General features: G+C 35.4%; 4 protein-coding genes across 11 annotated transcripts in view; 2 read left to right on the top strand and 2 right to left on the bottom strand.

The window, feature by feature from the left end:
- LOC107036874 overlaps positions 1 to 8,063 on the bottom strand; it is a 38,949-nt gene extending 30,886 nt beyond the window's left edge. The window contains exons 1-3 of the mRNA XM_029126026.1: positions 8,017 to 8,063; positions 3,709 to 4,009; positions 2,069 to 2,166 (exon numbers count right to left, since the gene is read on the bottom strand). Coding sequence (XP_028981859.1) covers positions 2,069 to 2,166; positions 3,709 to 4,009; positions 8,017 to 8,063 — 446 coding nt within the window. The remainder of the gene's footprint in view (positions 1 to 2,068; positions 2,167 to 3,708; positions 4,010 to 8,016) is intronic.
- A 4,776-nt stretch (positions 8,064 to 12,839) lies between these two features.
- On the top strand, positions 12,840 to 18,067 carry LOC107036919. Of its 5 annotated transcripts, XR_001460798.2 has the most exons (7): positions 13,632 to 14,064; positions 14,371 to 14,583; positions 15,397 to 16,128; positions 16,661 to 16,788; positions 17,068 to 17,282; positions 17,613 to 17,763; positions 17,848 to 18,067. XR_001460798.2 is itself a non-coding variant. In XM_015255177.2 (6 exons), exons 1-6 carry the CDS (start codon positions 13,954 to 13,956, stop codon positions 17,645 to 17,647), a joined length of 1,338 nt encoding a protein of 445 aa, XP_015110663.1. In that variant the 5' UTR covers positions 13,632 to 13,953; the 3' UTR covers positions 17,648 to 18,067. The 5 variants fall into 5 exon arrangements, 4 of the variants coding, with proteins under 4 accessions (XP_015110665.1, XP_015110663.1, XP_015110661.1 ...); XM_015255177.2 differs by having other exon boundaries at positions 15,493 to 16,128; positions 17,613 to 18,067; XM_015255175.2 differs by having other exon boundaries at positions 17,613 to 18,067.
- Positions 17,896 to 21,622, bottom strand: LOC107036920 (alpha-(1,3)-fucosyltransferase 10). 4 transcript variants are annotated; one of them, XM_015255180.2, is made up of 7 exons: positions 21,413 to 21,622; positions 20,393 to 20,691; positions 20,043 to 20,085; positions 19,850 to 19,968; positions 19,438 to 19,657; positions 18,616 to 18,983; positions 17,896 to 18,537 (listed from the first exon to the last, which is right to left on the bottom strand). In XM_015255180.2, exons 2-7 carry the CDS (start codon positions 20,468 to 20,470, stop codon positions 18,061 to 18,063), a joined length of 1,305 nt encoding a protein of 434 aa, XP_015110666.1. In that variant the 5' UTR covers positions 20,471 to 20,691; positions 21,413 to 21,622; the 3' UTR covers positions 17,896 to 18,060. The 4 variants fall into 4 exon arrangements, with proteins under 4 accessions (XP_015110666.1, XP_015110667.1, XP_015110668.1 ...); XM_015255181.2 differs by having other exon boundaries at positions 21,446 to 21,622; XM_015255182.2 differs by having other exon boundaries at positions 21,516 to 21,616.
- LOC107036922 lies at positions 21,577 to 24,587 on the top strand. The gene is made up of 4 exons (XM_015255185.2): positions 21,577 to 21,643; positions 21,764 to 21,800; positions 22,871 to 23,094; positions 23,676 to 24,587. The coding sequence occupies exons 2-4, from the start codon at positions 21,765 to 21,767 to the stop codon at positions 24,535 to 24,537; spliced, it is 1,122 nt and encodes a 373-aa protein (XP_015110671.2). The 5' UTR covers positions 21,577 to 21,643; position 21,764; the 3' UTR covers positions 24,538 to 24,587.
- Positions 24,588 to 26,986: the final 2,399 nt, after the last annotated feature.

Below are 26,986 nucleotides of genomic sequence, written 5' to 3'. Positions count from 1 at the left end.
AGGGTAATTTCCACTGTAATAAACGGACTGTGTGCGTGTCTATGAGCATCTAGGAATCGACACGGCTGGTATCAGCGTTTGTTGGCTTTCACACTGAGCCGTTATCGGGGAAATTTATCCCGAGCCTTTGGAGATCGTACTCCATCATAATTTATTAATGAAAAAATTCCTTCAAAGAAATACTATCGGTATTAATTAATAGCTATTGGGGAAATGAATCCGCTGGATTCATTACTTTTCGTTTCACTCGATGAAGGAGACAAGTAATCAGATAATTAGTCAAAGAATATCCATTCAGGATGACTAATGGAATCGTTTGATTAAGGAAATGGGTGAAAATATGAAGAGATTTTTTTTCTCAATGCGATAATTAAATCTTTTTATCAGCGAAATAAAACAAGAATTTAGTTAAAATTCCCATATTCGTTTCGAGAATATTTTCGCTGCAAATTGATTAACACATTGTTATTTTCGTCCAAACGGTTCAATTATATGAAATGAATAATTGACATTTAAATGTTGATAAATTCGTTCTCTGCGCCGTCTGACCAATAATTACTTTTCCCCTTGATTCAAATAATTTTGTGTTCAATTGAATTATTTCCTTTGGATTCACTACTTTATATTTCACTTAATGAAGTAGATAAGTAATTAAATAATTAATGAAAGAATATTGTTTTAGAATAACTAATGGAGACGTTTAATTAAAGAAATCGATGAAATTCTAAAAAAAAAATTTCTTTCGTTTTCAATGCGATAATTAAATTCTTTCATCAATCAAATGAAACAAAAATTCATTTGAAATTCCTCTACTCATTTCAACAATATGTTCCCTGAAAATTAATGACCTCACATTTTTTTAATTGCATGATTAATTATTGAGTGTTCATAAATTCCGTCGTCTGACCAAAAACTCCATTTCCCCTTGATTCAAATAATTTTGTATTTAATTGAACCATTTCCCTTGGATTCACTACTTTATATTTTACTTAATGAAGTAGATAACAAATTAAATAATTAATCAAAGAATATTGATTTAGGACAACTAATTTAAACGTTTAATTAACGAAATCAATAAAAATGAGAAAAAAGTCTTTCGCTCTCAATCAGATAATTAAATCCTTTCGTCAATTAAATAAATAAAAATTATTTGAATTTCCTCTATTAACACAATTTTCACTGCAAATTAATTAACCGACATTTTTTCAAATGCATAATTAATTATTGAATGTTAATAAATTCCGTCGTCTGACCAAAAAGTTAATTTCCCCTTGATTCAAATAATTTTGTGTTTAATTGAACCATTTCCCTTGGATTCACTTTATATGTTACTTAATGAAGTGGATAACTAATTAAATAATTAATCAAAGAATATTGATTTAGGACAACTAATTTAAACGTTTAATTAACGAAATCAATAAAAATGAGAAAAAAGACTTTCGCTCTCAATCAGATAATTAAATCCTTTCGTCAATTAAATAAATAAAAATTATTTGAATTTCCTCTATTAACACAATTTTCACTGCAAATTAATTAACCGACATTTTTTCAAATGCATAATTAATTATTGAATGTTAATAAATTCCGTCGTCTGACCAAAAAGTTAATTTCCCCTTGATTCAAATAATTTTGTGTTTAATTGAACCATTTCCCTTGGATTCACTTTATATGTTACTTAATGAAGTGGATAACTAATTAAATAATTAATCAAAGAATATTGATTTAGGACAACTAATTTAAACGTTTAATTAACGAAATCAATAAAAATGAGAAAAAAGACTTTCGCTCTCAATCAGATAATTAAATCCTTTCGTCAATTAAATAAATAAAAATTATTTGAATTTCCTCTATTAACACAATTTTCACTGCAAATTAATTAACCGACATTTTTTCAAATGCATAATTAATTATTGAATGTTAATAAATTCCGTCGTCGTCTGACCAAAAACTCAATTTCCCCTTAATTCAAATAATAACCCAAACAACTGACCTAAAATAAACCATTCCCCGGATCCGTTACTAAAAGATAACGAGTGTCGTTAAAACAACCTCGTGAAATGAATCTTACCTCACAGAAATTCTGAAAGACTCCTCGCTCGTCTCATTACGTCCAGCAACACGTGCAAAAATCCCATTACAGATCCTCGGTATCAGCCCCGGATCATCCTGGAAAATCATAAAAAAAATCCCCGCGAATTAAACCTCATCGCCGTAACAAATGTTCCTAATAACGAACCCCCCTCACTCGTCCGTAAATAATCAATTCAATCAACCGTGTGTTCATAAAACCAATTAACTCCGTCAACACGCAGCTCATAATACGATATAATTCGAACGTAAAACAGAATACAAATGCATTAGCAATCGTGCTCCGAAAATTTCTTGACGAATTGAATTAACGTCATTATCGAAAGTGTAGTTTTCATTAATAATGCTGGTAAACACGGTGAAATTGTTTCTCCCGCATGAATTAACACTGGGCTTGATATCATTTTACTCCAATTATATCATTTCACCCAAATATTCATTCTCTCAGCGGCTGGATCGTGTTTGTGCGCATCAATTGTTACGGAATGTAATTCATTAATTAATTAAACAAACACTGAAATCATATTTCACGGGTTAATGCACGTGTGCTTCGCCAGTAATTAATGAAAATTATTCTAAATACAGTGGGGGCTCATTTTCATTAGGAGCACGGAAAAGAAATATAACTTAATTCGAGTATATTTTATACTCAATTGGGGGATGGCCCAGGTAGGAAGTGACCAAGCCCTGGAGCAAGGCTTGGAAATTCTTCCCCCCGAAAAAAACCTAAATATGGCACTTTGGCTGCCTGTGAAAAAAAAAATTTTTCATCACGCTGTGACGAAAAGTGAACTTTTCGGCACGCTCCGCGTGATGAAAAAATTTTTTTCATCACGTCCGTCAATTTCCGCCACATTGTGATGAAAAATATTGTTCGTAACTCGTGAAAAAATATTTTTTAGCTCGTGGGATTATATCACTCGCCTTCGGCTCGTGATACGCACCTCCCACTCCCCGAAAAAAACCTAAATATGGCACTTTGGCTGCCGGTGAAAAAAAAATTTTTTTCATCACGCTGTGACGAAAAGTGAACTTGTCGGCACGCTCCGCGTGATGAAAAAATTTTTTTCATCACGTCCGTCAATTTCCGCCACATTGTGATGAAAAATATTGTTCGTAACTCGTGAAAAAATATTTTTTAGCTCGTGGGATTATATCACTCGCCTTCGGCTCGTGATACGCACCTCCCACTCCCCGAAAAAAACCTAAATATGGCACTTTGGCTGCCGGTGAAAAAAAAATTTTTTTCATCACGCTGTGACGAAAAGTGAACTTGTCGGCACGCTCCGCGTGATGAAAAAATTTTTTTCATCACGTCCGTCAATTTCCGCCACATTGTGATGAAAAATATTGTTCGTACCTCGTGAAAAAATATTTTTTAGCTCGTGGGATTATATCACTCGCCTTCGGCTCGTGATATGCACCTCCCACTCGCCAAAAAACACTTTTTTGCACTCATTACGAAATATACTATTTTATTTCTGCATTTCTGGGGCAAGTGAGGGGCGCAGTGGCATCAGACGGGTCAAATAATACAGAATCGACGTTCACTCGGCGGAAAAATTGGATTTAAATATTTTTAAAAAATGAACTCAATTAATGAATCAATTAATTAATTACCTTCGTCCCCATCATTGTGTACGTCTTCCCCGATGCACTCTGTCCATAAGCAACGAGACAAGAATTATAACCCCTAAAAATAGTCTCAAGCACTGATTCACCGAGTGTCGAATAAATTCTCTCCTGACTTGCATAATTTTCCGCCACTGGATCTGACGAATCGAAGCAGTAATCGAAGGAATATCTCCTCGTGCGTTCGCGGCTGTCACCAGCCTTGCTAGACGACACCTTCAGATTTGTCAGGGAGACCTCGCGCGAGCCCGTGTGAACCACAACATCCGACCCCGTAACGTTTATTTCTCTGTAAAACAAAAAAAACAAGTGGGAAATTATTTTTGCTAACAACTTGGCAATATTCTTCCGAATGGTTATTTCGCACATCGTTTCCTTTTACCATGTATAATTCATTGTTCACTTCATTTTATTAAATTGAATAAGATTTCTTTTCACCTAATTTTGTCATCATTCGAGAATTGAAAAAACTAATCGATGAATTGAATTTTAATTGATGGCGATTGGTGGGGCTCAACAATATCTATATTTGAGAAAAAAAGATTCAATTCCACCCATTCATTAGCGAGAATTGGATCATACTGGGTCGACATAACCCAAAAAATCCAAAACTTGAATTTGAACAATTCCAAAACTTCCGCGCGGAAGCCAAAAAAAACAGAAATGAACGAACAACCCCGAAATAACTAAATACCCAGCGTAGAAAATTCTGGGAATTTCAAAGGCTCGACAACAAAAGCATTTTATTCGCTGATATCAATCGAATTATATGAGCGATTGACATCGATTAGCCCCCAGATACAGAAAAAGAGAGAGAGGGGGAGAAAAATTGCATGCATAGCATCCGGCCACCGATCGATAGGTCGAAACGGTTGGAAGTGCAAGTTTTCGGGTCACCCATTTTTCAAACCGTGACGAGTTTTGGCGTGACGAAATAAATAAGATTCTGCTGCGCGATAACACGCCACTGGGCAAAGTCATATCCAACCCCCTCCGTCGACGATTGCCTCCTCTCTTCATTTCATTCCATCCCCTCTGGGTTTTTTTTTCTCCTGTGAAACGCCCCGGTGGTAAATTTCCAGGCGTGTCGCTCTCTCGATGATCCTCGAAACTCCTTGCGTGATGCTTTTAAATCCCTTTTTCCCACCGATTCGTGGTTGTACTCAAACGAATTGCAATTATTTCGGTGGCTCAATGTTTGGATTTATTTAAACTCAACAAGTCTTGGTTTTTTTGGGGGCGGGGGGAGTGGGGCTGGAGTTATTGGTAAATTCGCGGGCTCTGTACGGTGAGAGGTGAAAACTTTTGAAGAGCACGTGGGGGGAAAGGGTGGATGAACATTTTCGCGGCTAATTGTAGGGAGTGAAAGGTACTCGGGGAAGCGAAATCTTAATTTAGTATAAAATGATTATTTTTTCGGGGGATTTCTTGCGTTTCTTTTGGTAAAAAAATTGATCTGTGGATGCAACAATTCACGGAAAACAGTTAAAAAGTTCAAAATTTTGTGGCAAAATCGATAGGAACTGTAAATTTTTTTGTAATTGTTTAGAAATTTAATAAAAATGGGGAAAATTCCGTGATTTTCTCCTCCAACTCAAAGTTATAATTTTAAAAGTCCGTTGGCATTTTTCAATTTTTTAATTCCGGTTGAATCAACCATCCGCCGAATTTTTAAAATTTTTTAATCTGTTATAAATCCGGAATTGACTTTGAAGTATCCAATTAAAAATTTAGAATTAATTGTTTACTAGGCAATCAAAAATTGAAATTGTTTTTCAATTTCAATTCTTATTCTAATATTATTAAAAAAATCAATACAAACTCTAAATTTAATTTTAATTATTCAGAAATTTTAAAAAAATTAGGAAAATTCGATGATTTTCTCTTCTAACTCGAATTTATAATTTTCTCCCGAAAATTATGCAGTCCTAATGTCGGATTCAAATTATTCCATTGCATAAAAAATCCGTCAACTGCATTGTCCAACTTTATAATTTTTATTAAACTAATAAAATCCCCAACAAAAATTTTTTCCAATTTTTAAATCCCTCATAAACACTTGATCGATTTTGAAACATTGGCGATCATTTAATCACTCAAAAAATCAAAGCCAGAAATTTCGAATTACCTGTTTACTAGTCAACTCAAATTTTCATTAAATTAATTATCTCCCAAAGAATAATATTGACTAAAAAATCTTTTAAAAAAATTTTAAAAAACAACTCAATTAGTTTAATAATTACGTCCACCCTCTTGCCCTTTTAATATTACAACAGTAAAAATGATCAATATTTTTCATTTATCATTGACCTCAGACTCCTCAACCGCGCGTTTATATCCCCCCCATCCCCCCATTTATTCATTTTCCATGAATTAATCACCTCAAAAAATAATCTTCAATAAAAACTCAGTCAAAAAAATTTTTAATAGAAAAAAAAACTCAGTCAACTTAATAATTACCCTCATCCCCATCATTATATTCGTCTTCCCCTTCCAATATTACAAACCAAACAACAATAAATATTTTTCACCTGTCATTGATCAACTCCCCAAACCCCCGTCTGCACTCCCATCCCAATAAAAGCAGCGACACGCAGAATTCCGCAGTCCCTCCCTCTCGTCGTGCCCATTTATTCCCTCTTTCCCAGTGCATAAACTTGTTGAAAGCCTCAAACATCCGGCATTCAGCAATATAAATCCATATCCCTCGAAATCAACTGTTGAAACGAACCCCTCCCGCCGCCTTAAAACCGAATAAATAACAGTATCGATCGGAAATCGCTTCTTCGTGATTCATTTCTATCTCGTTTACAGCTAAATAACTGATGCAGAAAGAATGAGGTCTGCGATTCCGTATTATTTATTCCCCCGAAATCTCCGTATCATACATTTCTGTATAGAAATTCCCTCGTTTTGGGCGTTTTTTCATAGCATTATGTACCACGCGAAGGCATTGTTCCACGGGTGACCGTGATATGGTCCCCCCTCCGCCGATTCATGTCACTCAAAAGCGCCACACGGCCTGCAGGCTAGTACTCCCGACTCCATTCTACTTCCATCACTCGAAATATCTAAATATAGTGCCACAGGGGCGCTTTCGTGTCTCTAAACATGAGACGCATCAAAATCGTATTCTCCACCTGCATCCCAGATATACTTCGTATTCAGATCAGTCGAGGGGACTCGAAACGAGTCAATAATATTCCAAATATGTCGTGTTACCAATCAAATTCAGTCATTGGGCTCTAGTTTTTTCTTTATTTGTGTCGTTATTTATTCTCGTTATTCTTTCTGGGACAGAATGAATTCTGTAATCAGGCGCGGATTTTGGAGGATATGACGTGCACTTTCATGCCGTTAGCGTATTTTTTGGGCGATTTTCAAGCGTAAATTATTTTTAAGACATTTTTTTTTTGTTACGGGCTATTTTTTTCCAGTGGAATGCTTTTCTAGTTTTGTGAGCGAACATCAGAGCTTTCGTTTGAGCCCTAGTTGACCCGGAGTATCTGGACATTTTATAACGACTTTATTATTTAAACTTTGTGGGTCTAAATTTGAATCTCGATATTGAACCGTTAGAAAACATTTACAATCTGAAAAAAATTAGAAGACTTGCGTTTAAAGAAAGTTGATGAAGTAATTTAAAATCTAAAATTCAAAATTTTGACAGAAGTCGATTTCCTGTCTAAAAAAGGTTTTAAACAATTTCAATTATTTATTTATAAATAGGTTTGTGTAAAAAAATTATTATTCTCTGCAAAGAGTAATTTTAATGACGCTGAATATTCATGATTTTTTTCGAATTTTTCTCACGCAATTTAATTGACAAATTTCATTTTCATTTGATTTTCACGATTTTGATAATTTTCTCCCCATTCAATTAAAAATAAATGTCAAAACACATTGTCTTCCAATGTCAACCAATCAATATATTTATTTTACATATAAACCTCTGCAAAATTCGCTTGACTCTCACCTCCCCTTTAATATTCCCCATTGAAAGACTAAAGTCATTGTTGTCACATTTTCTACGCCGAATTTTACCTAAATATCCCCCCTGCAATGGCTCTCCCCCAAAAAATAACTAATTTCAAAATAAACAAAATTTTTGATAATTAAAAATGGCTCATTACCTTACATCTCCCCTATTAAATTAAAAACTGTCAAGCCCCATTCCGTCTAGTCAACAAAAAGCTGTCCCACCAGACCCTCTCACCCCCCCCCCCCAAAATAATTCAATAATCAACAATGAAAACTCATCAAAACTCGAACCAATCACTGTATTTATGTACAAACCTCTGGGAAATTGGTCTGACTCTCACCGCCACTTTAATATTCGCCATTTAATTGCCCTGCAGATATTTTCAGTTACTCCACTCCAAAAATAAAAAAAACAACAGCAGTAGTCCCTCCGTTATCCCATTGTTTTCATTTTATCCTCGTGCATTTTACTGACAATTTTACCAATCACGGGTGTACAAACTGCAGTCAAACAAATAAAAACAATCGGGATAACAGGTAAAAAGAGTTTTCTCCACCCAAACGAAACGTTGAAAAAAAAATATATATAACAGAAAACTCAAACAAAATGTACGAAATGAAGTGTGTCAAAAAAATTGTTTTTATTTTTTTTGTCTCTCTTGCTCTCGACAAAGTGAGGAATATCGAGTGTGTTGAGGATTTCGGGGTACGTTCACCGGGTGACTGCACGTGTTCCACTGGTTGGGTTGAAAATACCCAGTCGTTTCCTACGACTAAAAGTTGCGTTTCATGGGTTCTCATTCTGTATGCCAGCTCAGAGAAGCCAAGTCTTAGAGCTGAGACCCATGGATATCTCCGTGCATCTCTCTTCGCTCTTCATGTTGCCCTCGAGATACTCCGGCGAGCTCTCCTCGTCTCTTTTGCACTCCGGGGGCACTACGAATGGGCGCTACCACTCAATGTTCTAAGAATAATTTTTGGGGTGGAGGAGAGAGAGTCGGAGAGTCATACAGCAAGAATTAGTGGCTCTGGATGAGGCCATGGGGTCTCAGCAGCCAAGTCATGAGGGGAATGTGGATTTGCACTGAGAGAAAAATTTACTTCTCCCAAGAAAAACAGAAAAAATTTTCTTGACACAAGTAATCAAATGGAGGTTTTGTGTGGGACAGTTGAATATTTACTTGTGCTAAGAAAATTTATTTCTCACAGATAAATTTTTTTCTCAGTGTGGTGAGAAGCTGGAGAACAATTCAGTAGCCAAGTGGTAAAATGGTATAAACTGTTGAAAAATTTTCACTGAAGCTTCCAGGCTTTAGCCCAGTGATCGGCATCAATTATTCCAGAAATATTAAGAGAATTATTCCCCCAAATAACCGAATTCATTCGTTTATCTTTGGAACTTAATAAAAAATGAAAAATAATTGAGAATTTAAATTTTTTCAATAACTATTAGGTAAATAATTGGAAATTTTCAAAAAATATTAGAGATTATCAAATAATCGTCATTCTTCTGAATTCGATTATTGATTGGTAAACTAATTCGGTATATAATAAAAATAATAAAATAATAATTCAGGAGCGAAACGGTACACCGAGTTAAGTCGATTTTAACTGTCGGCCAGTTTTTGACGAATATCTCGGAATCTAGAAGAGATACAAAAATTTTTGTCATGACCTTTTTTGTAGAGCAAACTGAGGGTTATAAAAAAGGTTATGAGCAAAATTTTGCTATCTCTCTTAGATTCCGAGATATTCATCAAAAAATGGCCAAAAGTAAAAGTCGACTTAACCCGGTTTACCGCTTCGCTACTGAATTATTTAAAATAAATAATATTTCCAATGAATATCTCGGAATCTAAGAGAGATAGCGAAATTTTTGTTATGACCTTTTTTGTAGAGCCGATTGAGAGCTACAACAAATGTCTTCACGAAAATTTCGCTATCTCCGTTAGATTCGGAAATATTCTTCAAAAACTCAACTGCAACAATCCGTGCAAACAGTAATTTTGACGAAATTTTACCCGAGAGTCATAGAAATCTCCCGAGAACAATAACTACAACTAAAATTCTCATGCTTTCTTGATCACTTTCTTTTTCGTCCGCCAGTAAATGGCAGAACAAATTTTTCCGTCCCCCATCGCGACGTAATTGATCTTCCAACCACTTCCTCAGCTCAAAAATTCAGAACTACTCCGCACTCCCGATCTCCCCCACAAGAGCCCAGCAAATCCATCAGGAGTAAATAATCGCTCAATAATACGCAATCCTCGGAAAAAATCCACCAAGAAACCAGAGCCAGAGACAATTCATCAATCCTCAGAAAAAGCTAAACGATCATGAATATTGTGGAGCGTTTCCCCTCCCTCGGGGGCCTCGTGCGCCGCGAAAAAATATATTGAATCAATCAGACATAAATATCGTATGACAAATGGCATTGGGGACGAGATACATCACGTTGAAGTGACTTTCAAGGAGTTTTCCCCACAGCCTGCGGGGGTGATTCCTTCACTCCTCCTCATAATACCTAAATAATGCATCATCTCGGGAGATATAAGACAGGAAAGGAGGAGAGGTCCCTCCTTTTCCCTGATAATCACATTATACTCTGCCCTTTGTTCCGTAACATCCCCGGGTTTTAGACTCAACTCTCGCTCGAACCCCTCTCGTCCAAAATTTTCCCAAGCCCTATCCCCCAAACGCCTTATGGTACCGACTTATTATCCACTGGGCTGACGCAGTCGCGTCCGTAGCCTAATCAGACGACTTTGAAACTCGAGGGACGCTCTCTCATCTTGGGGTTTATTTTCAAATCTCGCCCTTCCGCAGCGCGTTCAAGGCTGAAGTACATGGGTGATTCTTTTTTATGTACTGCCTCTTTCTTCGCACATAACACGGTTTATTTCATGGGCTTGATGAGAGCTTTCGGTAAACAAATAGAGGGGATTTCTTCGGGCCGAGGTTGGGGGGATCAATATTTGGGCTGTTGTGAGTGGAAAATTAGGGGGGGGGGGTCAGCGTTCGGGAGCGTAAGGGGTTTTTCAGGAGGTGAGTGGTGACGAATTCCGAACGCTGGCTCCTGGCGTCTTCGAGGTGACGATTGACACAAATTTAATTTTTTTTCATATTGAAATCTTCTAGATTCTCAAGCTTTCTGGAAAAACGCAGAATTTTCTCGAATTTTCCGGAAAAGCGAAAAATTTTCTGTTAAACGGGAGAAGTTTGTCACATTTTCTAAAAAATTGGAAAATTTTGCCGAATTGTCCAGAAAAATCTAGAGTTTTCTAGAATGATAAATGACGCTGGTGGCTAGGGGTAAAAAAAATACTGAACCTCACTCTCAATGACAGAAATTTTATCTAAAAAAATAATGAACTAAATAAATAAATAAATAAATAAATAGATCAATTTTTCCCGCACGGAAAAATTTATATTTTGAAAAATATATTTAAAAATATTCTAAATTGGCCCAATTTACATAAAAAAATTATATGAAATATGTATTATGTATATTTTTGATAAATTCTTGATAAATTTGACAAATATATCCAATTGGCCCATATTATGTATTTTGTTCTGCGCTGCATTTTAATATTCTTTACTAATCAGAAAAAAAATTTGCCAAAAAAAATTAATATTCAAGAAACGTTGAAATGCACTCGAGGGCAACGACGCGAACCTCAGTCCCTCCTTTTCCTCACACGAAGAAAAATATTAAATAAAAATTGCATTTTTTATATTTTTCTATTGAATACAATTACAATTTCAACAAAAGTAATTTATATTCAATATAAATTAGTCCTTTCCGTAATTCCTGAGCGAAATGTGGTTGTAGGAAATTTTACGAGGCTGTCACGGAATGTCCCAGCGCGTTTCATAATTTTCATCTCAATCTCCTCTGAAAAATTACGAATTACCGTAATTTCCGAGTCGATTCCGTAATCGGCGAGCGAATTGTGAGTTCCGTAATTTTTACCGAGCATTTCTCTCCGTGCATCCACGTAATCCCCCGACCAACGTCTCTTTCCCCATGAATCTAATCATTCCAATTCCCCAGATTTTGGTAGTTTTAATTGATGTCATCTGCCGGTGTCTATCCGGTTAGCTTGTCGACGTAACTAAGCCTCCACTCAAGCGACTCGGGTATACCCCAACGTAAATCCATACATTAATGACACACCTCATTTACGGCCGCGGATAATGCCTCATGTTTGAAACTTTCCAACAGCGGTATAGGAACTTTGGAACATTAGACAGAATCGTTCCGGGAAACTCAGTGCAATTTCAATCCATGCGAAACTGTATATTCACCCCATGAATGAATAGACCCCGGACTTACTCGGGTTATGACTACTCACCTGCGGGGCAAGTTTCAACGGAGACAATTTAAAATTTTTCTCCTCCTTTATTCCAACCCCCCTCCCCCGCCCCCAGTCTTCCCATCCGTTTTGTGATTAAGTGACCTTTCAAAATGCGAATAACTCGTATCCTTATTCTCGGAACAATTTCAGTATATTTCACGGTGAAATTAAGTTTGTCGAGTTTGGAATATAAAAATGCAATTCAAAGAGGAAGGAAATTGGAAAAATTATTGCGCTTTTTTTAGATGTTCCAGTGCAGTTTCGAAGTAATTGGGGCTTACGGAGAATTCTGATGTTTCAGGGGGAAAAATTGAAAGTAATTGGGGCAATGAGAATTGTTTCCGTCTGGTATTTATGGCGTATTCAATCTTCCGACAGTCGTAAAATCGAAATTGGGGGGAATCGACGTTTTAGATCTAGTTTTTCGATTTTTTTGGCGCGCACGGGACATCTTTTGGAATATCCAGGGAATTTTCTGCGTTGGGTACGTTCGTAATCGTTGCAAGGTCGTGCGGACATCTCTCGGTGGTAAATTCTCATCAGAGGATACACAAGATGCCTATCCTCATGGTGAACCGAAAATTTCAAATAAATCGTAGAGGTCGCGGCAGTTGCCAGACGCAGGCGCAGTGGAGAGGGAACTGCAGAGTGGAATTACACGGAGAATAATAATGGCTCTTCCGTCTGAGAGAAACAGCTAGAAATTTTATTACAAGACGCAATAGAATAAAATCAAACCATACATTACGGTTACAGGTCCAAATATTACGGAACCATTACATTACGGTAAAAAATATTACGCAAAAATATTACGGGACAAAATATTACGCAGAAAATTACTACAAAAAATTATTGAACCGTAATATTACCGTACATAAAGGTATGGAATCAAGGACAAACCTTTACCCGCTCGATTAGGAATTCCCCGAAAATCAAATCGATACAATAACAGCCCAACACCAAAAAATATGATCCGAGGTCGGTTACCATCGATTACTCAACAGGTGTATGAGTTGGTACGATTATATTAATAACCCAAAACAAAATAAAATTCCCTCAAACATTCACACACAACACCGAAGATTCTTCAACAAAAGTTAGTTATATCGGAATGCTCGACACGGGTGATGAAAAATGATATAAATAACGGAAAATAATAATGAATAATGATACAATTTAATTCAACACAACTATCAGAATTCAATAATTTGGAAATGGAAATTATATTCATTGAATGATCAAAAAGCAGTAAAAAAACGTAATATTACTTCCAATAATAATTAGACCCCGTAACAATTTGGATCGTAATATTATTTACCGTAACATTTAGACCGGATACCATAGATTACTACATAGTCACTTATTTAGAAAAAATATAATAATGCAGGCAAATTGTCTAGTCGTTGAAATTGCCCAAATAATTTTCTCGTCGATTGATTTCCTTGGATCACCTGGAAATAAAATTAGACGTATTTTATTATTTTTAATTGAACATTTGAAGGAATTTTCACGCTCTCGTGAACGAAGAACACTTCCACCTCGTTATTATCAAACTTTTTTCATTTCATTGAAGAATAATGATGGAAAGGGGAATAAAACAAGAGCATGACAAGAGTATAAATTGCACATATTTATGTGCACAATACAGATTTGTTGTTATTCCGGGGAATTTCCTTCGTCAGAGCATTTTGTAATCGTATCAAGGTCATGTAGACCTCTGTGGACGATAAATCATCGTCAGAGGATCCACAAGAAACCTATCGCACTCTATTGATCCCTATATTTGTGCACACGCCGTAGATTTCTTGACGTTTTCGTTCTTTAAATTCACTCTCTGCACTGGTACTGTCATTTTTCAATGTTTCTTCGGTAATCCCTGTCGAATGCACCAGTTATGATGGCGAGGTGTGCATTTTCTGGTTGCAAATCCGGCACAACAGCCGTGAGAAACCTAAATAAAGCCCTTGGGGTGCGTAACGAAAGCCTGTTCAGAGTTCCAAACAGAGTAAGTAGTTCTTGGTGAACGACTCCAAATATTTTTCACTCAATTGGTCAGACCAAGTTATGTCTTCAAGTCGACTCATCTCCCAGTTGAGTTTTTGAGTAATATTTCCGAATCTAAGGGAGATAGCGAAATTTTCGTAATAACATTTTTTGCAGCTCTCAATCGGCTCTACAAAAAAGGTTATAACATGAATTTTGCTATCTCCCTCAGATTCCGAGATATTCATTGAAAACCGACCAATAGTCGAAATTCATTTGTACCGTTTTACCACTTCGATACTGAAATTTATGGGGGAACACTCGACAGTTGCAGAACGCTGAACTTCGAAAAAAGTGGGAAGAGGCTTTGGGACGAGAGGCCAGGGACAAAGAAGTCGTTTGTGCACTGCATTTCTCGGAGGGGGATATTCGGACAAATTACGAAATCCCTTTGACGAAAGACGTTAAATTCGTATTAAAGCGCGGAACGATAACTTTAAAATCAACGGCTGTTCCTAAAGCTAGAATTAACAACAATGTCGTAAGTTTAGGGGACATTCTTCAGTGAAATTTCGTGTTATTCCTGAAATTTTTGGAGTGTTTTAAGAGTTTACGCTTTGGTTCAATTGAATAACTTTAAATTTAGAGATTTTTTTCATGTTAAGGGACGTTTTCGTCAGAACTATTCTATTTTCGTGTTATAGTTCTTTATTTGGAAATGAACTGCATGAATTGACAACAATATCTGGAAGTTTTTATTATTTTAAGACTTCACACTTTATTTCAATTAAATAACTTTGAATTTAGAGACTTTTTTTTAATATTAAGAAATGGTTTCTTGATCTAAACAAAGAATTATTAATCATTTAGAATTAATCATTTAGAAATTGAATAATTTTTTAGACGAACAAGAGAACGATTCTAAAAATTTAGATTTCCGAAAGTTTAAATAATTTCAATTATCAATTTATAAACAACAAATTTAAAAAAAATAATTCCGATCAAAATGGAATTTTAATACCGCTGAATGTCCACGATTTTTCTTCAGAATTTTCTCACGCAATTTAACTGACAATTCAGTAGCGAAGCGGTAAACCGGGTTAAGTTGATTTTTACTTTTGGCCATTTTTTGATGAATATCTCGGAATCTAAGAGAGATAGCAAAATTTTGCTCATGACCTTTTTTATAACCCTCAGTTTGCTCTACAAAAAAGGTCATGACAAAAATTTTTGTATCTCTTTTAGATTCCGAGATATTCGTCAAAAACTGGCCAACAGTTAAAATCGACTTAACCCGGTTTACCGCTTCGCTCCTGAATTTTGATAATTGAAAATGGCTGAATCTATAATATAGCCAGCCCCAAACTCTGAAAGGCCCTTGGACATCCCTAACAATTGCCACCATTTTATTCAAATGCACTTACTTGCACCGGCAATAAAAATTCCTCAGGAAGAGAAAGAAAAAAAGACCTCCCAGGCCACATCGCCCTCCCCTGAGGCGCCCCCGCCAGGAGCTGGAGGCCCAAATCCCCCTGAAATGTCCATAAAAACAGAGGACCCAGGCCTGAACACCACTGAGACAGTCCTCCCCGCAGACACCGCCACAAAAATGGAAACAGATTGTCGCACCTCTGACAAAGAGAACAGCCAGGCGCAGGAGAACGTCCGCACGAATAGTCTGCCCCTTCAGGGAGAGGAGGAAAAAAAGTCCTCTCAGGCCACAGCACCACCGCCTGAGGCCCTCCCGCCACAGGCTCCAGTGACAAATCTCCTGGAAATGCCCATAAAAACGGAGTATCCCAGCCTGAACACTGAGACAATTCTCCCCGAGGACACCAGCGTGAAAATGGAAACGGACTGTTGCATCTCCTCTGAGAATGAGATGACTGCAGCATCTGCTGGCAACAAAACTGTTCCTGCCAGTTACGAAAACCCATTGGAACGACTGAGAAGTGAATTGGAGGATACTCCACTGCCTGACGGATGGGTCCACCTGCTTCTGAAGAACCATCTGATGATTGGACATTTCACTGGGGCTGGACATGCCAAGAAGGAATTTTACATTCAGCGCGATGGGGGAGTTCAGGTGAATGCGACGTTAAGGGGAGACTTCTGAGTTTTAAACGTCGCGGGCTATTGGGAAACGATTTATTCATTTATTTGTTGTTTATTTATTTTTATACAATATATTAAAAATTGAGACTGGCACTCAGATCCGTTCTATTCGAAAATAACTTTTTTCAAATTTCTTTTTTTTATTTTTTCCAATTTCTCATTTTTTTATTTTTCAAGTCCAAAATTCAGTATTTATCGATCATTTATGGACCATAAATGAAAACTGTTATTATACTTTATTGAAAAGAATTATTATTATTTCAAATAATTGATTTTTCAGTTTTATTATTATTTTATTTTATTATCACTATTATTACTATTCGTATTAATATTATTACAGGTATCGATCATTTAAGGACCATAAATAATGAATTTTGAAATGAAAAAATAAAAAAATGGAAAATTGGGAAAAATGTTTAAAAATGAAATTGAAAAAATTGAAAAAAAATTGAATTAAAAATATTTTATTGAAAATAATTAATCGAATTTTTATTCTCTCACAGGTTTACTTCAATTCGAAATCTGTTTATGTGGAATCAATTCGTCCAGGTGTGACTGTTACTAATGTTTTGAATAATATTAAAATTTTACAACCGTTGTTATTATGTGATGGGGTAGGAATTAATGACAGGTTCGTATGCTTATTATTTAATATTTTGTTATTATTTTTCATCCTCTTATTTTTTATTTTTCGGGAAAACTCTTGGGGTTTTCTATTTTTATTCTGTTGTATTCTTCTTCTCTTGTAATAAAAAATGAAGAGAAATGAGAAAAAAAATGGAAATTTAAGCCCAGGAGATTTAATTGAAAAATATGATTTTTCTAAAATAATTTCAATAGAATTTTAAACTCCTGTAGCAAAATTTATGATGAAAATTATCAGCTTTCAATGATTATCCTTGCGTTGTAGATGCTGTGATGACTGCAAAGGGTACGTCGCTCCCGTACTTTCTTACATAAAATTTGGTCACGTCAGATGTAAAGCTTGCGCCACCGCAAGACAGAGGATATACCGTTTGGAAATGAAACATGCACGAATGCTGCGAAAGTTGGAAGCCCTAGAGGAGAGAGATCGTAAAAATTTGAGGAATGAAAGGAGAAAGAACCAGCGATTGAAAGCACTCTGTACGTGCGCCACGCAATAAAATCAAGCCTAAAGAATTCGCTAGAAAATTCCATTCACTTTCTTTTTAAATTTATTCTATGGAAAGATTTTTACAGAATTTTCCTCCAATTTTCCAATTTTTTTGCTTGATTTTTTCAATGATAAGGGGAGAAAAATTAAGTAGAAAGTGAGGAAATTTATGCAGATAAAATTCCACTGACCCCTTCTATGAAATATTTTCTTTTGGGGATTTTCTATAGAAGAAAATTTATCAATAGAATTTTTAAAAGAAAATAAAATGGCATTTTCTATTAAATTTACCATATTGTCTACGAATTTTTTCATTTCAGGTAAAAAATTTACGCCTGACACTGATAAAAGCTAAGAGGACATGTATTTTGGGGCAAGGAGAAGCTCTGGAGACTCAAATTAAAAAATCTGAAGAAAAACAAGAAGCTGTGAGGACTTGTTTCGAAGCAGCAAAAGTATCTAGACGTCGAAGTAAGCGAAATCATCATTAAAATTCAAGCAAACAGACTAAATTCGTTTCTAACGAATTCATCAGATTTTTTATTGAATTTCAAGCGCATAGTGGAATTCTTCGCAGCAAGTCTCTCCATTAATTTCAATAAATGTAAAAATATCCTCAACATTTATTATTTTTGTACATATCCATAGGATATTCTAGTTTTGGTCGATTTGTAAGATAAATACTGCTCATGTATTGTTTCATTCGTGATTAATTAACCCAAAACTAATTAATAAAGCTAAAAATTTCCAGTAAAAGTCGAAATATCCTCAACATTCATTAGTTTTAAACATCTTCATCTTCTTTGCATTAAATTCCCTCGACCTAAAGCCCTCATTCTTCAATAAATATTCAGTAAGTAATACTCCGGTGCATTTTTCCATATTCCAGGCGTCAATCCACGAGTTTTTCACAGTTTTTCCATTAAAATTAAACCTTCCGTCTGGCTTTTCACAGTTGTATTCCTTCCTCGAAGCTGTTCGATGCTCATTTCGATGGATTTTCTCACAGACCTGGCATTGAAATGTCCTGTAGTAGTATTCGAAGACACTGAACAGCTCTCCAGGTCTTTTTCTCAAATTTCTCAACAGTCTGTCATTGGAAATTCCAGTTTTTGCTAATTTGTGGGGTAAATACTGCTCATATGCTGTGTCGTTCTTCATTAATTGATGCAAGAACTCAGCCAGGTGTTTCGGGGACTCGAAATCCTGGACTCCAACAGCTGATGAATTATTCGGAAGCCAATCCTGAATTTAAAAACAAAAAAATAATTATTCTGTGGAATTTATTCACAATTTTTTCCAATTTCGAACGAAAAAACTCACTTTGAACGTTGGTGAGCCATAATAAATGGGCACAGACCCGACGATTAAAGGTCTCCACAGTTTCTCAGTGATGTAATCATCGCAGACAGCATTTTCGAACGCCAGAGTGAATTTGTACTGTCCAACGAATTTTTTCAACTCGTCACTGTTCAAATTCTCGATGTAATTGCTTCTCAAGTGCTCCGGGAGGTTTCGGTTGTTCAGGCAGGCCCCGTAAGCGTCAATAGGGATATACTTCATCAGTTCGGAGATGTATAAATCCCTTTCACTGAGAGTATCGCAGTTTGATTGGAGGTACAGCAGGGGAGAGAGATTTTCCTCCTTTATCAGTCTGTTTTTCTCGTTTGTTGGTGTAAAAAATTTTTTGTCTGCACCGAAAATTGAAATTATGTCAAGTTGGAAAAACAACTACATCAAATTAAAAGACTTTTTTGATGAATATTACACACGTATTTTTTTATTTCACTGAAAAATTGAAAATGTGGAAATTAACTCGAAGTGAAATTATTTTTTTATGAATTCTAGTTGAAGAAATTATGACAAACTTTTTGTCTAGACTAAACGTTAAAATAATAACAAAATAAGTAGACAAATACATGAAATTAGAATACTTTTTTGATAAATATCAGACACACATTTTTCGTTTCTACAAAATAATGAAAAATGGGAAAATCATTTCCAAATAAAATTATTTTTTTTACGAATTTTGGCTGAAGACATTATGACAAGACGGTTTCGTAAGGAATTTTCTCAGCTAATGAATAAATTTTTGACAGAAAAATACGAAATACAAATGAGGGATAATTAAAGGTATCAAATTACTCAATAAATCCTCCTCTCCAGGCAGATCAACGAGCGTCAGGGGTACATCACTGAATCTACTGAATGTCGATGAATAATTGAATAGTTTGAGTGCCGCCTCGTGAACAAACATTAAATTATTTCTGGGTGATTCCTCATGGAGTAATCCCCACTGGACGCCAGGGGCTCGAGGGATTGGCAGATCGTTAATCTCCAGATTACTGCCATAAAATAAAATTGCCTGCAAGCCCATTGCATGAATTATTTTTACACAACGTATTTAATCCATTAGATTACTTGGGGATAAATTTATCAATTTTTTCCCTTCAATTTTGTGACGGAACAGGAGGACAATTCCTTATTTTAAAAATAAAAAAATAATAAAGACCCCAAAATGTTAATTTCCATCAAGTTTTGATGATTTGAAAATTACCTTTAGATTCTGGTGATTCCGGTAAATTCGGTCTTGAGTGAAATGACATCTGAATTTTCCACACGTCCTGGAAGTCCCATCAGACCCGAAAGGCGTCCACCAGAGGATGACTGGCTCATCTGAACGAATTAGTCAATTATTTATTTATTAAATTACCTAATTATCTCTGTGCTACCAAAATCAGGAGTTTTACTTTCGAGAATTGAAGCTTCTTCATCCCCAGGGGTCAGATGTACCTGTAGAATAATGAAAATGTTCCTTCACGAATAAAAAAAACGAATAAAAACCTTCAATCATTTTTTTACAAAATAAAAAATCCATGGGTGTTCAATCAGATTTTTTTTCTTAATTTTGTGATGAAAGATGAAGAAAAAAAACAGAAAATTTGAGTCCCAAAATCTGAAGAGAATAATTCACACAAAACATAAAAATCTATTCAATTTTTTCTGCGAATAGAACTCCCTCAGTTCCTTCAGGTTTTTCTGTATTTTTAAAAATATTTGATAATAATGTTATGTCGTGGAGATGAAAAAGGTGATGTACCTGAATAATCAGCAAAAGAATTCCAAAAAATCCGACAATGAGAAGAAATGTTCGCAGCTTCATCCAACACATGACCATCACTCCCCTTGCTGATTCCCTACATCTCTCTACGTAATTTCTCAAGGTTATGAACTACCGGATGTAGAGCATTAGATAAAAAATCGTTCTCGATGGAGAAGCTCGTGATTAGATTCTCTAAACGAAATTAGTAATTTCCAGGGCTCCAGAGTCGTCTTTCGGGCATTTTTGGGGCTCTGACATATCTGTCGGCACTACTTCCTCTTCGCTTTCCTCTTCAGCTATGAGATTAATTATCATCACTCATTCAAGGAAGTAATTAATTTTTTAACACATGATGAATTATGCAAATCATTAATTAATGTTTTTACATGTGAAGAAATGTCATGGGGATTTTTACGGAAAAAAATGATTGAAAATCCTAAGGTTTCTATTTATTAATAAATTAGACATCGTCGCTTATTAAATTCATTAATTAATTATTTAATTCGTGATTAAATGACGTAAATTGATATTTTGACAAAAATAATTGATAAAAAATAGAGCAAAATCTTTAGAAAAATCTTAAGTTTCCTCTTCATCAGTAAATTAAATATTATCACTTATTAAATTAATTAATTAATTATTTAATTCGTGATTAAATGACGTAAATTGATATTTTGACAAAAATAATTGATAAAAAATGGAGCAAAATCTTTAGAAAAATCTTAAGTTTCCTCTTCATCAGTAAATTAAACATCATCACTTATTAAATTAATTAATTAATTATTTAATTCATGATTAAATGACGTAAATTAATCTTTTGACAAAAATAATTAATAAAAAAATTTAAAAAGTCTTTAGAAAAGCCTTAATTAACCTCTTCATCAACAAATTAGATATCATCACTTATTACATTAATTAATTAATTATTTTCATGCATGAATAAATCTCGAAAATCAACATTTTCACAAAAATAATTAATAAAAAAATTTAAAAATCGGTGAAAAAGCCCCAATTAACCTCTTCATCAATAAATTAGCCATCCTCACTCACTAAAATCCCAAATTAACATTCTCACACATCAAAACCCATCACAAATCACCATTTTGGCAAAAATAATCACCAAAAAATGGCTCAAAAACGTTCGAAAGGTAATTTCCACCGAAAGAATCAGCTGATTGGAGGCCAACAGGTGCCGCAGAGTCCACCTACCCCCTCCACCGATACCGCAGTTTATCAAGGCCTGAAAGCGTGAGTGCACGTGTGGAGGGGACCTCCACATTATTCACTGCACATCGACCACTTTCGTTTTTGTCGCTCCATCCACTCGTCAAAATAATTACAGAAACTAATCTCAGTTCGTTATTCCAGAATGTTTCGGGATGGACAGTATCTGGAGATCATCAAGGTGGGTTACTGTGTCAACAGCTGGCGGAATTACACGCGCGATCTCAACAGCTGTTTCTATGGCAAACCAGATTAATATTAAAAAATCAGAATTTTGGGAGATTCCTGACCTCGTTTTCTACTCTCAATAATTGGAATTATTTGAGGGGTTAGGGTGGGTTTTTTAGTGAACGGGGGGGAGGGGGCATTCGAATTCCATTCCCTATTCGAATGGAATTGCCTGAAAACTACTTGAGGCATTCTCCACATTTTTTTCCATTTTTTTTTCAATTTTTCAATTTTTTTCAATTTTTTCTTTATTGATGAATTCATTTTTCATTTCATTTTTATTTCATAAAGACCCAACAGCACAAGGCCACTTACAGGATCAAATTAAAGTGTACAATTAGTCAGTGAGTGGGAATAATAATAGGGGAGGGTGGGGTAAAACGGATACTAGACTTTTTTAAAATTATTCATAAGTCAGAAACAAATTGATCAATTGAGCTCAGTTTAGGCTCGTCACAACGGGAAAGAGTTGTTCTTTGTATTGGAAAAAAAAATTATCAAATTTTATCAACATTTCAACTCCTCATTAACATTTTTAAAAAAGTCAGAAGTGTGCGTTTTATCCCAACCTCCCCTGTATAAAATTTAACAATGCTGTCACGATGAAGATGGTGTTGTTAATTATCTAGTTCATGTTATTTATTTATTTATTTATTTTATTGAAACACGAATTCAACACCAGAAGCCAATGATAGGACTCAAAATGTAGACATAAATATCCATGGAAAATAAATAAATAAATAAAACACAGAAGGTGATGAATAAATGAAAAATGTTAGCAGAAATTATCAGAAGAATTTTTCTATAATCGAGAAAATGTTCTATAAAAATGATCTGTCGTTTTCATAATTCATACAAAAACCAAAAGAATTTTTTAAATAGAATTTGAGGAAAAAATAGAATTCTTATCACCTCCTGATAGAATTCTTTGGAAGAAGATGGCTCAATCCTCAGGATAAAACAAATTATAAATTTTCTTAAACGGTTTTATGACCAAAAAAATACATGTTAATTTTCCCACAGGTCTCTGAGAGCTGCATGGCCACAGCGATAATAACAGTGAAGGAGAAATCAGTGGAAATCGATAAGAAGACTATTTTGACGAACAAGTGGTTGAATTTGGAGGACTGGTCTTCTTTGTACAAGATAGTCCAGCGAGCTGTCCTTCGTAACAGCAAAATCACCCACGGAGATGACGGACGGAAGAGCTTGGCGAGGAGGAAATCCACTCAGACGATGGATGTCATGTGAGACAATCATAAATACTAAAAAATTATCCTCCAATTTTTAATTCATTTCATAGTAATTTTTTCGAGTTACACAAGAGTAAAACGAAATGCTGAAATAAAAATAAAACGTTCAAATATAATAATTATTGAATTTTTTCATAATTTCTTTTCCTTTTTTTATTGAACAAAATCGAGAAAAGCAAATCACAAAATTGAAGACGAGGAATTTTTGAATGAGAAAAAAATGTCAACAGAATACTATTTTTTTTTATTTGGAAAATATTTTCCTTCATTTTTTCGGCAATTAATTTCGTTAAAAATGAATTACTTTCGTTTAAAAAATCCTCAACATAAATTCTCTAACGATTTTTACTTCATTTTTCCTTCTCTCATTAAGATAATGAAGCAAACTAATTCACAAAATTTAGGAGTTTACATAGAAGCACCCTCAGAATAATTTGTACCGAAATATCAAAGTCTACAAATTTTTTCTATCCAAAACCACCTATTGCACATTTCCCTAAAAACCCACTCCAATTTTATTTCGTGCGCTCCCTCACCCGACTTCTTCCCCAAATAACCCCCCAAAACTGTTCTAGCTACTCTTACGAGGCCCCGAAGGACGCCTCGTCCCTCCCAACGATAAGAGCCCGTGTGTCTCCAGCGAAACGGCGTCACAACGAGGAAAACCCCCCTAAACCCCCAAAATCCCACCCAGAAAAGAGTTCCTGTTCCCCGGACGTTCAAGACAGTCCGGAGACGAAAGTTCGGCGTTTGATGGAGGGAAACGACGAGGAGTACGTGCCCCCAGAGGGGCCGAACCGTCTCAAGGCCCAGGAGGACCTGCAGTACGTCCCCAGCAGGAAGAGTTTCCTCAAGCGGATGAGATCAGAAAAATCGTCGCCTGCTGATGCCCCAAATCGATCAGAAACCCCCAACAGGAGCCCCTACGTTCCAAATTCGGTGTCGAGTCTGCGAAAAAAATCGAAGCACGAGATGTACGAGCCCTCAGGCACGTCCTCTCTGCCCCCAGCAGTCACTGAAGCCTATGTGCCCAGCTCCAAGGGCTCTGCCATCAACTGCGACGAGTACACACCGACGTCAGGCGCTAAATTGACTGAAGACACTGCTTATGTACCGATTTCCCTCGCAAGTTTGAAGAAAAAATCGAGACACGAGATGTACGAGCCCTGGGAGGGCACCTCCCTGTCCTCGGAGGTGGCGGAGGCCTATGTCCCCAGCTCCAAGGGCTCCAGCACGAGGATCGAGGAGTACGAGCCTGATTTTTCGACTATGAGTGTCGACCCAGACGTCGTTTACGTTCCTTCTGCGAAAAAAATTATGGGGGAGGAGATTTCCGAGGAGGACATGGGCAAGGGTCGAGGGCACAAGGAGGGGAAGAAACATTGCGAGAGTAGAAAGAAAAGTCTGGTGAACGATGCGGGCAAACGGGAGCTTTAGCGATTTTTGTAAATTTTTGAGAGGAATAAATGTGAGAAATTTTGACGGAATTTTAGCGGTAATTAATGGAGATGTAGGATGTGATGATGTTTTGTATATTTAATGTTGATAATAATTTTTGATAACATCCCCCATTGATTTCTAAGGTTTTGACGGTCGGCACAACAAATTTGCGAAAATTTGGTTTTCATTCGAGTGATTGATAAAATCGTTTTAATGACCGCAGTGGCTGAGAAGTTGGAGTTTTCTGGAAAGATTAAGAACGGTTGAGTGAATTTACGTTAAATTTACAAATAGAAAATACTCAAATGGAAATTTAAAAAATTCTAATTTGAGAATATGAATTTATTGGGGAAGGAAAATCCGAGTAAGAGAATAGATTTTGGATTTCAATTTGGAGAATTCTAAAAGTCTTCATTACACGTTAAGAGCCAGTGGAATCGATTATAGGAGTAGAAACTGGATTTAATTTTTTTTAGAAAAGATATTTTTTGTGAATATCTTGAAAACAATGGGCTTTAGGAAAAAACTTCACAAAACATTTTTTGTGCACAATTTCATACTCTTTATAAAAGTTTTTTTGAGATTTTTTCGTTGGGGTGAAGGGAAAGGAGATATTTACGAAATTGTGGGGAATGTTTTATTAAACGATCATGAACTGCAGATTCGCGACATCTGTGAGGTGAATTCTCCAACGTTCTGCTCAATGGGTAAAAAACGGTTTAAAAAATGCACAATAATCTTCATTATTCGATTTTTTTATTTTCTTTCAATCAATTTTTCTTGGAAAAATCTGGATTTCGTGAGTTGGGAGGGGTTTTATGAGTTGAATTGTACAATAAATAATTGGTTTGTTGCAGGGGGGAAATTAATTGATTCATGAATGCAGTGGTTTTACAGTTAATTCATTCGTCCGAACAATCGTTCAATTGTTGGAGATTAACACAACAGTTGGGATATTTTCTCTTATGTGCTAGTTTCTTCCTTTTCGTTGGATTTTTTTTGTTTTCGACATTTTTCTTTCTAAAAGTGAAACGCATACGTGATTATGGATCGTCACCACCGAATTATCAACTGGAATTATATGCTGTATCACAATAAGTCGCATATCACAATTGTTTTTTTTTTATTTCTTTATTTTAATCGACGTGATTATGTTTTTGTGAGAGCGTCATTTCATTCGCATTTCATTATTCTGAGGGAATCGGGGAGAATGGGAGAAGAATCTAAAACATTTTGTTTGATTTTTTTTTAGATTTTCGGAAAATGATAGAAATTTTTGCAGAATTTTTTAAAATTTTTAATTAAGCATCTTGAGAACGAGTGAATGCAAGGGAAAAATTATAGAGGAATTCTTTTCAATTCGTGAAAATTTCCTGACAAAATGTCTTTGAAAATTCTCCATCAAATAAATATCCACTAAAAAATCTGAAAATATTTTCTAGGCTCTTCTACCTCCCTTCCACCCCAGAATTACTCATCCAAATAATTTAAAAATCTCCATAAATTCGCACTGCGTTGGGATTATTCCCCGAAAAACAAATTACATTTTTTTAATCATAATTTTATTCATAAATTTCCTGAAGTTTTCACTTAAGTGGTACATTTATCATCCATTCAGTTTACAATTTGTCATAACTTATTCCATTCATCGAATTCGGTTTATAATAGAACATCAGCATGATATTTTTCAATTTTTTATCGATTTTTATCACTGAAAACTCCAGTCAAAAATTCAGGAATCTCGTAGTAAACAAATCGAGCATTAGTACGAGGGGATCATTTACATATTAAACAGTAAAATTAATAAGATCAAGATATTTGATTGATAAAGCGAGAGAGGGGGAGTGAGAAACAAGTCGTTGACAAAGTATTTCAAGTTTTTTCTTCAATAAATTCAATTTTCCTCATAAAATCTCGAATATCTCTGCAACTACGAGGTTTACAAAAAAACATCAGAAGACTTTTTTGTAGAAAATGTCATGATCTAGAAAAAAGTTCTTTTGACATTTTTCGATTTCACCACTAATTCCAAAGATATTCACGATTACTTGAAGTCTGCGAAAGAACGCAAAAGCTTTCCCTGAAACTGCGCATTTATCTCGAGAACGCTTGACCCTAGCGTGAAATCCCAGTAGACCTTTTCTGTAGCGAATCAATTTCTCCACAAAAAGTGTCTCCTCATAATTTCCCCTAAAACCCCTCAATATCGAGATAATCGAGCTTTACAAAAATTTCTGAAATGATTTCCTTTGAAAAAAAAACCCCTGGAGTCAATTGCGACTCTCTGACAATAAAAAAAAACATATCCCCTCAAAACATTTGCAAACATTAAATGTTTACACTGAGCCCAAGATAAACAAACTTAACCCAGATTTTAAAAAATAAATAAGCATCGAAAAAAGTTTATATCCTGTGTTACATCACTGGGGAGGAGTCAGCCTCGATA

Source organism: Diachasma alloeum, unplaced genomic scaffold (assembly GCF_001412515.2).
Source record: "Diachasma alloeum isolate Michigan unplaced genomic scaffold, Dall2.0 Dall_scaffold_00212, whole genome shotgun sequence".
In the NCBI taxonomy this organism is placed as follows: Eukaryota; Metazoa; Arthropoda; class Insecta; order Hymenoptera; family Braconidae; genus Diachasma; species Diachasma alloeum.
This window is presented reverse-complemented; position numbering and strand designations above follow the sequence as displayed.